Raw genomic sequence first — 11,392 nt, 5'->3', positions numbered from 1 at the left:
ATTTGTTCAAATTATTTCTAGACTGCAGTAACAGTGGCTGAACAACACCCATAAGGTTGTGATTTAATCCCAACTCAGACCAGTGCATACAGTTATGTCTTTGCGCAAAACACTCTATCAACCTTGTATAGTGATGCATATGTAATAGGAGGTGGTCAGTGTGGTCGAACAAACAGAATGACAGCTTCACTTCCATCAGACCACCCTGGGGCAGCTGTGGATACAGATTTGGAATACCACTACCGGTTGTGAAGTGAATTAATAATGCACTGTAAAGTGTAAATTCCAGTCATAATTATTATCAGTGAACATTAACTAACCACAACGATACACCTATTATTTAAAAACTAATTTATACAATCACAGAAAAGACAATGGTGTGTAAGTCTGCAAAAATGTTCAAACACATTTCTTGTTTGACTTACATTACATTTTAAATAATTTCTTAATAAGTCAATACTTTCAGTTTTTATCCTTGACTTCACAGAGCACTGACCCTGTTCAGACTGTCACTGTTACAAATACAGACATACTTTGTATACAGTCAACAATGACTGGGGCTCCAAGTTGCTCTTGCTCTAAGTGGGACTATGTTTTTACCAAAAAGGCACCTCTTTGATGACATTTGTGCAATACAGTTCTGTCATTCAGAGACTCTCAAGAGCTTATCAGTGACAGGAATGCAGCCAGGCTGCTCAGAGTGCAACTGAGTGACCGCAGACATTTTATCACTTCATTCATTCAACCCCTCACTGTGCACATAGTGTAAACTTGATACAATTTATTTCCTGACAATACATGATTTTTTGTGAAATAATGTATATTTGATGAATTATTTTATATAATCAAGTCACAGGGGGCACCTTTTATCATACCTCTTGAGAACACATAATACAATTTTGACTCCAACTTTAGTTCTAAAAGAGACTTTCGATTAATGAAGTACAATGGTTTAGGGCATAAAATTAAAATTTGAGACGAGTTATACTCATTATATAACATCAGCAGAACAACTGGTATTGACACCAGAGACACAGAGATGCTCTTGTAACTATTCATACTTTTGATAGACAAAGTAAATCTAAACACACACACACCCATTTAAGGCATTTATCCACACCCCACAACAAAAGGTGCAGTCACAACACTTCCGACAGATACATTTTTTTTAAGGACAATTTAATAATTCATTACACAAAAATGGTGCTTGGTAAACTTCTTTAATTAGGGCAAAATTAAAATACTGTATAATTTCATTGTTTTCATCTCTGCAGTCAAAATTATATAGGTGCTCACTGCTACAAATCTGGTTCAACAAAAACTTTAAAGAAATTAACAAAATAAGCCACATAATGTAAATTAGTTAAAAGAAACTTAAGAGTAAATAGCTTCAAGGTAGGATGCAAGTCAGCAAAATCAATAGCCATTCAACAAGGAACAAAAGACATAAGCTGACCAATTATTAATCTTCTAAGAGATCAAGGTCCCAAAACTTGAATTGGATCCTTCAACATTTTATACTTTTTAGTAATTCATTCACAAATGTAGCTTGTAGCAATAATTAGCATCACAAATTTAAACTACAGCCAAGAGAAGCATGCTACAAAAATCGTTTTCTGCAATTGGAAAATAAGACTGAATTAAGTTAATTTTAGAGTTTGTAAAGTTGTACTATCTTTGTCAGTTCATAAAGAGACATGAAATATATATATATAAAGTTTAAAGGACAAACAGTATATAAGTCAACATGTACTTTCGAGGCAGAGCACATTATTCAGAAGGCGTTTGTACTGAAAAATGTCAAAAGTTGGGCCGTAGAGCATTTACAACAGAAAGCCACCAGTCCGTAATACAGAGTATGACATTCTAACTTGCGTTACAATAGATATGACATACTAGAAATGATTTACACTGATTTATTTTCTATCTATACATAAAACGAAACCCATCTTCATTAATCTGCATTAGCACCCAAATATCAATGAGGCAATAAAATAAAGGTTAAAAATTGTCATAGCTGTACCAAACAGATTCATCTTAAGCTCATGAGGAGATGGCTGTGTATTAAGTTTTATTTGGATTTAGCTGCCAAAACCAAAGATGTTCTTGAAGTATCCGGTCAGGCCGCCCTTGCCCTTCTGCTCAACCTTATCGTCCAGCGGTGGGAAGGACACGTGATTAAGCGCAAGATCGAAAAACAGAGGCTTACACGGGATTGGTTGGAAGTCAGGAGGAAAATGCACCAGATTGGGCTGTTTCCCAACAAGAGAAGTGTCAAGGCGAAATGAGTCCAGGCGATCACACAGGGGCTACAAAATAAATAAATTAATAATAAAAAAATAAGACACATATAAAGAATTTACCAATATGCACTGGTGGAAAGTAACAAAGTAGAAGTAGTCAACTAGGTAGGTATCGACTAACTGAACTAAGTATTTTTTAAAACTGAAAGAAGTATTTTTTATTATTGTCTAAGGCCTCCTGAAAAGGCTGAGGCTTTATTTTGAACTTGTTCATAGTCTGACAAACTAAAACATCACAAAACAATGCTACTAGTGGCTGGAAAGTGAACTGACGCGGCTTGACGTTCCTGTAGTGACCAGGGACCCTCATCACGATGTAAGGAATGCGCCAGAGCTTTCTGAAAATCTATAGGTTGTTAGCTTTTTTAAAAAAAAAAAAAAAAAAAAAAAAAAAGTGGAACATTGTTCTTGCATCAAAATATTATTTTTATTTATTTATTTCTCATTCTTCCTAATCAACTCACCCATTTTTGACCCAGTGAACAATGGCGAAAACTCACGAAACTTGGCCAGCTCGCGACAAAAATTGCCCAGAATTACAGAAATGTTGAATTTTCACATACAAACTCGGATATCAGTGAAATTTTAAACAGCCATTAAACTAAAGAAACTGAATGTGTAAAAATTGAATTTGGTGTGTTAACATCCCCTACAGACTGAAATCAAATTTAATCTGGGGGAGAAAAATGTCAGAAATTTTGCACAAAATTCCATTTTGCTGTCTTAATCCAAAAATGTCAATGACACCCATGCAGTATTTTTTTACAGCGTCGACATAGCGATGACATAATCCATGTTATTCCAATGGTAAAATTACCAAATCACACTTTGGCTGATTTCACTCAAATTTGAATTGTAGGTGCACACCCTGACCCTGAACAGATTGACAGAAGAAAATACTAACATGAACGTAATAGCGCCGCCTAGGCAATTTGTATTGTTTGTAACAATAACATTTGTCATAGACATACAAATTTGGTACATTTATCTGTGACATGCCCTTGATCAAAAAATGTAAATGACGCCCACATCCCATTTCACATTGTGTTGCCATGGCAACAAGCCAAAAATCTTTCCTTGCCAATGGGATGTCCTTAAGCAAACATTGGCATAGCCAAACCAAATTTGGTAGCCATATGCATCATGGCAATAGGAATAAAAAATTTTATTGTGACCACGCCCCTTCACAAACCGCAAGTCCTCCATTTGGATTTAAATAAAATTCAACATATAAAAAATTTTTGAAAAATGTCTGGGTTAGGTTAAGATTAGGGTTTGGTGCTGCATGTGTGGGGTGGGGTGTGGCATGGTTCTGGCGCGTGTGTGGGTCGATCATTGCCACTTGCAACTATATTCTTATAAGTATTTTTCATGTTATACCTTTACTTGAGTATTTTTTTTAACTCCTGTAACTGTACCTTTACGTCGGTAACAAAACTGAGTACTTCTTCCACAACTGCCTATGTGAGTTACCGACATGTCTTTGTGAAAATGCTGTTGTCTTACCGTTGTGTCCTTAACCTGTGGCTGAGTTGGAACTTCGACATTTTCATCTGTATCTAAAACACAAAATAAAAACTAAATTAACCACAGACTCAAATAGGAGAACTCATGAAGCAAAAGGTTAAAAAAAAACCAAAAAAAAACCACACACCTAAAATGGCAGCCGCTTGAAGGGAGTATTTTTCAGCATTGACCTCAGCAATAAGTTCCTGGACATCAGGCAAATCCTAGACAAATTTTAAAGGAATCTGTGATTTTAGGGAATTTCTGATGCTTTGTCATTATAGTTAAGAGACAGAACAAACCTTAAGACTGTTGTTAAATCCTTTAGCCTTTGACTGGACCTCCTTTGCATATTTAAGAACTCTTTCATACAGAACCAGGGCCTCACTCCATTTTTTTACCAGCACATAAGACTGGGCTATAAAGAAACACCTTTGGGAGCAAAAATGGTCATTAAGGTTTGAACAAAGACAATTATGTGAAGATATGTACTTATGACAAAATAGTAGGGATGTAACGATATCTAAATCTCTTGGTACAATATTTATTGCCATATTTTGTGGAGTTAACAAAACTAAATATGCTACTTTTTCCTCTTGGACTTAGTCCAAGGAACTAAGATTTAAAAGTGTTTATAAAATTTATAACATGTTCAGTCTGCACTGAAACGGAGAAAAGAATCATGATCTATGTAGTTCCCTCTTTTTTAAATTTTTTTTTTAATTTCTGCACCATAACTATTAATTTAAGCGAAGAGACTTCGATATAATTGGATATATTGTGATGGTCCACGTTGTTATTTTGACACCTTTAACAATCTGATATCACGATATTTCAGTTATTATTACATCCCTACAAAAAAAGACCTGTAAGCCTTGTAAACCAGTGTCTTCAGGGACACCTCCTTCTGAAAGGTGTGGTCATCCTCAAGACCCTGCAGAGTTGACAGCTCAGCCAAACTCTGGAGGCAGAAAGGATTAAAATTAGAACCACTTTAAGACAAAATGGAGAGAGACTGTCAAACAAGATGAAGTATACTCCTGTAACACTGACAGCCCAAAATCTGTGCCAAACATTGCACTTTGACGTTTGAAAACAGCTTATCAATCAGTGGTTCTCAAAAAGTGAGCCTACACTAGGTCTAAAATTATACTATAAGGTAGTCCAAAATAATGATTAGCCCAAAGGATGACAAATATTTAATGAGCACCAAATCTAAACAAGCCAGGGCAGCTAGGGCTAAACAAGGTCTAAAATAGCACAACAACACAACTACTACATAATTCTAAACAAGAACTAACCCAAAGGAAGTAAAATGTGAATAAAATGTATTATATTAAATAACATCTGTTAGACCAGTACTAGAGCTTTAAATGAAATCTGTACCTGCAGGATGATGTCATAGAGGCGAATAAGGTCCTGTGGGCGAGGACCTCTTTTTTCGTCAGTCTGAGGCTCCTTCAGTTTAGCCTGCAGTGTATGGGCCATGCTTTCATTCCTCTTTACCAAAGTACACAGCTTGATATAGGTCAGATAACTGAGTACATGGAGAGAAAAGACATTTAGTGCTTGTTTACAGTGAGGGTGTTTCATATGTTGAATAAAAACAATTACCTATGCAAAAATTGCATGTTGGACACCTTCCCACTTTCTTCAGAACCTCTTTCTCGCTGCTTCTGCTTAAGCAAACAAACATAGTAACATCTTGCACTTTATAAACCCTTTCACAGAATTGACCTCAGATGACATACCGCTTCAGTTTTTAGTTCCTCTCTTACAGCCTGGATGGTGTCTCTGCACTCAGCCAATAAGGTCTCATAGAGATGCTCTTTGGTCTCCTCATTGGAAGCCTAAAAAAAAAAAAAATCAGTCAGATAAAAAATTATAAATATATATAAATTTGCTATTTAATTTCAAATTATAATTTAACAATCATGCTAAAAATATAAGTTAAGCCCTTAACGACTGGTCGAACAAGTTGTACTTTATAAGGCCTTGTCATGAGCAGCAACATTGAGATTAAACATCACGAAGTCTGCTTGAGGGTGTCGGATACAGAAAGGTAGGCTTTTGTACAGGAATGTGACTGTAGCAAAAAGGGAAGACAAACACTGGTATGTGGACCAGCAGGCTGCTCTCTGATGCTAAATCATAGACAAGTCTAAAGCAGCCAATGTGCCTCGGAAACATTTGCTTAAAACCGCTTCAGACGCGTGAATTAAACCCTCTGTTCACAAGACATACAGTTGCCTTGGTTGCCTCCTGCATCATAAAAGGGAAGAGCGTCTGACTGAAGGCACGAGCAGACAGTAAGCAGCATGCCACTGCATTTGCTGCCCGGTGGAGAGCAGAGGGGAGGAGAGACAATAAGGTGGAGAACCAATGACATGAGGTCAGGGAAAGCAGGGGAGGCAGTGCCTCACCAGTTCTTTTGAGAATAAAGACCTGGTCAGTGTCATTAAGAATAAATAAAGAATATGTAACATTATTCACCCACACTCAAGCTTTCCACTACATTATGGAGTTTGACTATGTTAAGACGCTCATATTTCATGTGGACATTCTGGGTTCAAGACCCCGATTTGTCATTTATAAACTGTATACTTTGTTCTTTGTATCTTTTTAAGTTTTAATAAATAATTTCGTTTTTTTTATTAGTGATTTTTATGTGTAAAAACAAGCAACATAGAGCGCATCAACATTTCTGAGCCTACACTTTGCATCACCAGCTGTAAAAATCACCGCATGTCACCTGGCCTAAAGTTGAACACAGATGAAAAGGTCTGGGTATGAGATCGCGTTGGATTGTGGATGCTCCCCGGTCTGTGGTCTTTTACCCTTACTTAACATGGAGGTCAGTCAGAGGCAGTTGGTTTACCAAGGCTGCAGGTAAAGCCTCACTGCTTATGGTTCAGTGGGACAGGCTGCCCCATTTTCAGGATAATCTCCTTGTTTTGTAAGATAAAACCTTCTTCTATATGTGTGGAAATCCTGGAAGAGAATCTAAAGTTTTTGAACCTGTATAATTAAATGAAAGCCAGTGAAAATTCTCGGCACACATGACGCAGAGGATGAAATGACTCTATGGTGGATATAAATAGATGTTTTCCTCCGTAGTGGCTCTAAATGGTAAGTCATGCATGTTTTGTTCTTTTGGCCTTTGTTTTTGTCAGTAAACATTTTCTGGTTAGCATAGGCTGGATAGGATGGATGGATGGATGGATGGATAAGCTTCAGATTACATCTTAGAATTTAATTGACAAACATAGACTTTGAAATTTTCACTTTGTACTTTTTAAAAAATATGACATGTAGCAGCTGAGTTAAAGCAGAATCATATGTTTGAAGTTAGGCTTCACAGTTCGCACTAGTCGCTCTGTGCTTCCATTGCGCTAAATGCTCATTGTTAATACCTGTTGTTCACGCAATCGTTTGCATTGTTTGTGTCGCTCAATTCGCCTGAAACTACGAAAATCCTTCCCACCTCCCACATGACATGCGCTGTGGCACTTTAGTCGTGTGCCAATGAGCGTCTACATAGGATTAACATGTAAATCGCTCGCAAATTGCTCAAGTGATTCCCATGCGACAAATCTGGTGTGAAAGTACCTTAAGTTCAAAGATGACTGAAAATAATAATAATTAAAAAAAAAACACTTCCTAATTTAGGGATTTCACCAGTTTTAGTTGTTCTCTTAGATGGCAAGACTGCCACAAGAATGTCTGGTCCCTTTCAGATGGGAGAGGAATGCTACGAAAAATTCCTTGTAGTAATAGCTGAAAGATGGGTCACAGCACTGCCATCATCCGCCCAGAGGGCAGATGTTATTTAGCCTCATACTCTGCTGCCAACACCCTGGTAACGCCTAGCACAACCAGCCAGACCGGTTAAGCATCTTCTGTTGAGGAGCAAAAGGAGATGCATTAAGTGATTAGAAGAGGAAATGAGTAAAGGGAGCCTTCAGGTATGACCTAGTACCTCCAATTCTGACTGCAAAAACGTCAAACTTGCTATTGCTCTGGTTTACCATAGCCATCAGTTATATAGGCATTTACGAAAAAAAAAAAATAAATATATATATATATGCTAAACAATATACTTAAAAAAAATTAATTGAGAGCATGTATAGTGTAAAGAACACAGGTATGAAGAGTTCAAATTAATTTAAGATGCCAAACACAGTTTATCACTCCTATTGGTTTAAAAAAAAACAAAAAAACAATAGGAGTGATAAAGATCATCTGCCCAGAAGACCAGCAGGGTGTGTATCCTTTTATTTGTGTGCTGTGTGAAATGCTTAGAATGCAGTCGTGCCATGAGGCTGGCTGCATGCCACAGATCTGAGTAGCATTTGGGCGTGTTAGTGTAACCTCTGCCGGGTGTACATTCCTTTTATGTGAATGGAACAGTTAAAAGGGTGGTCTTCCAGTGTGCCACCTAGTGAGCATTTAGGGGATTGAATTCAACATCTTGTTCATTGATAATAAAAAGGGCAAATAAGCTAATTCAATAGGAAATTAGCAAATAGCAGTGTTACACAGATGCCCATCAAAAAATAGCTTACTTACAGCTTAATTACCTCTTACTGAGCTTGAGACCAGAGGCATGAACTATGAAGCCAAATTATCCTGGCTAAGTTCAGCCAATTGAAGTTTTTCTAACCTGGCTAGACCAACCCAGACATGAGTGTGTCTGGATAAGGAGTATTACCAAGGGGCGGTTCACAAGTCGTTCTGCCACCGCAAGATTTTCTGAATGGAGTCTTGTGTGTTCACATAACTGAAGGCAATGTTAGTGTCAGCCAACCAAATATAACGATGTAGAAGAGGTGAGCTGTGCACTCACACACGGAACTGTAAATCATAATCATGGTAAATGAGAGATTAATAAATAGTAATATTTAAAAGGAAACATGGTTGCTGTGAATCTTTGTTATAGACAAAATGTTTGATATAAACATTTTCAAACCAGCATAAGGTTACAAGGTAATCTAAATGTTATGTGTTAGCAATAACTAACTCATAGAAGCATAATACCATCACTTTAACTAAAGCCTTATTTGGCTTCTTTAAAACAATGAGCAACGTGGAAATAAGCCCTAAAAACCAAATACTGACCTGAGCAATGGCTGCCTCGTTGTCTGCTAGACCCAGCAAAAAGATGCGGGCCTTGTCAATCTTGACTGGGACAGTCCGTCCTCGCCATTCTACCTCACTCATGGTGGCAGCTTGCTTAGTCCTAGCTTGAGTGATGAGAGCCTATAAAATAGATAATATGTAAAGCAAGTATAGATGGTCATTTTCTCACTGAAAAACATCAGTTTTTCAGTGTGAGCTTTTTTTCATACACCTCTTAACCTAAAATAAGAATACCTCCAGTTTTTCAGCCATCATGCCTCCACCACCGCCTGTCAGTCTCATCTGCATCAAGTCATTGATGGCGTTCTGGTCCCCTAAAATCAAAGATGTGAAAAATAGAAAAACAGCTCTGAAACACTGCTCAACTCTAGTGACCCTTACCAATGTTATAAGCACAATATCGGATGTTAGGAGAGATCTCATCCACACGCTGACGATACAGCACAGCCAGCTCCTCTGTGAAAGCACTGGCAAGCTTCTCATAGATTGTCCTGACAAAAAAAATAAATAAAAAATGGCAAGTTTGTTTAATATACATAGTACAAACAGCATACGTGGACTAAACTAATTCAGTACTAAACAAACATAACATACTTGCACTTATTGAAAGCCTCCATAGCATGCTTCCACTCTTGCAACTCAAATTCAACCATACCTGAGAGGTATGCAGTGTACGCCTGTGAATAATAAAAAGTTGTTTATTAATTACCTAATCATCAGTTCGGTCAATTACATTTACATAGTAAATGAAAACATATGTATTAAACATGTTCAGGTCTGAACCTACTTGTGCCTCCAGTTTAGTCTTTGCATCAACACGTGGGCTTTCACACAGCTTCTCCAGTCTCTCACTGTGCTTGGCAGCTTTGCGTAACCGTGCCAGCAGATGGAAACGTTTTCTTGGCTCTGTATTAGCCTCCTGTTTCAGCTGCATGGCATAACTCCATGCTCGTTCAGCTTCCATCAGAACTATCAAAAGGTATCTGGACGGAAAAGAAAGGAATACGATAAATCTTCATTTGTAATGGAATATAACCTAGTTACTAATAGACAAAACTCACCTGCTGTCAGAGAGCATTTCAACTGTAATTTTCTTTCCCACAAACTTATGTCGATTGCCCATCTTAAATCCAAGAGTTTTGCGCAACCTACGCAGCCTTCGAGAACAGTATCCTCTAATAAAAATAAAAAATAAAATAAAAAGGTAACAATGCTTACTGAACAATGGCGGTGAATATATGGACACTCAAAATCTGTTTATTGTCAGATCTTTCTGATCATAGTGCTATTGATTACTCACATCAATTCTGCAGTATGCATGTCTTTTGAGTGATTTTATAGGTATATAGATATTAATCAGATTTCAGCCAGTGTCTATATTATGGCCCTCTATAGACATGACAAATCTGCCACTGCAATTCTCAACCATTCATTCATCAGGATACTTCTGTTTCAGTGAATGGCCAGCACCAGGCCACATCTCACCTGTATCTCTGGTAATCTCCGTGTCTGAGCCCATGCTGCTGCTGTGACTCTTTAATTATTTGCAAAACTGCGATAATTAGTCAAGACAAAACAGGTACAGAGAGACTCGTGTTGTGTTTTTAAGTACTGAGCATACAGAATACCATTACTGAAAACAAGATATGCAGTTAGTTTCTATGAATGTGACATATATTTAAATATTATTAACAAGGCAAACATACTGCTTTTGTCAAACAAATTTAAGTCGCTCATCTAACATTGGTCTTTCTTTTGAAGCTTTTTCTGCAATAAAAATCAAAAGCGTCGCTGTGACACGTCGCCTTACTGCGCTAACCTCATCCCATGGACTAGCTAGTGGCTAACTTTAGCTTCCTCCTCAGCACTACTCCGACAGAATAAAAAATGGCAACATAGCATTTCTTATTGCAAAGGATACTTTCCAATCCCAGGCAACCTTCTGCCAGATTTTCTTTATTTTCATCCACTGAGGAAACTTTGGCTTCGTTTTGCTTATCTGCGGCCATTTCTGAATGCTAAGCTAAGCTGCAGACACATGCCCCGAGTCACCAAACAGGAACAGAAGAGACCAATGACCAATGCGCGGAGCAGGCTGCGCTACGGTGCACGATACCGCGAGAACACCCCGAGAAACACTCACTACTTATTATTCTGTATTAGCGACACTGAAACTCACTTAGATCATTATTATCATGATTAATATAAATTATAAATGAATGTCCAGAATAAAAACACAAACATGAACGTTTGGAGAACTGAGTTGCAAGTGCCTCTTTACAATTACTGAATGAGGCTACTTGTCAGAGTGAGATTTAATAATAGTCTTGTGACAATATACTAACCATAGATTAGCAGAATGAAAGAAGATGAGAAAATTACCTGTGAAACTGTTTATGAACAACAAACCATCATGAACTGAAACAGATTTATCCTGGAATTTT

The 11,392-nt window shown here is 37.5% G+C and overlaps 1 protein-coding gene across 2 annotated transcripts; it reads right to left on the bottom strand.

Moving 5' to 3' along the window:
- Positions 1-1,201: 1,201 nt before the first annotated feature.
- srp68 (signal recognition particle 68) lies at positions 1,202-11,024 on the bottom strand. 2 transcript variants are annotated; one of them, XM_020931375.2, is made up of 16 exons: positions 10,870-11,024; positions 10,434-10,500; positions 10,010-10,123; positions 9,736-9,931; positions 9,543-9,625; positions 9,330-9,439; positions 9,183-9,262; positions 8,928-9,068; positions 5,561-5,659; positions 5,424-5,488; positions 5,196-5,346; positions 4,676-4,770; positions 4,112-4,241; positions 3,958-4,033; positions 3,810-3,862; positions 1,202-2,309 (listed from the first exon to the last, which is right to left on the bottom strand). In XM_020931375.2, exons 1-16 carry the CDS (start codon positions 10,955-10,957, stop codon positions 2,082-2,084), a joined length of 1,776 nt encoding a protein of 591 aa, XP_020787034.1. In that variant the 5' UTR covers positions 10,958-11,024; the 3' UTR covers positions 1,202-2,081. The 2 variants fall into 2 exon arrangements, with proteins under 2 accessions (XP_020787034.1, XP_020787037.1); XM_020931378.2 differs by having other exon boundaries at positions 5,424-5,485.
- Between the last annotated feature and the right edge of the window lie 368 nt (positions 11,025-11,392).

This window comes from Boleophthalmus pectinirostris, unplaced genomic scaffold, assembly GCF_026225935.1.
Source record: "Boleophthalmus pectinirostris isolate CB_2022bp ecotype Guang Dong unplaced genomic scaffold, ASM2622593v1 HiC_scaffold_22, whole genome shotgun sequence".
NCBI lineage: Eukaryota > Metazoa > Chordata > Actinopteri > Gobiiformes > Gobiidae > Boleophthalmus > Boleophthalmus pectinirostris.
Note: the sequence above shows the minus strand (reverse complement) of the source record. Positions and strands in the feature narration are given on the sequence as shown.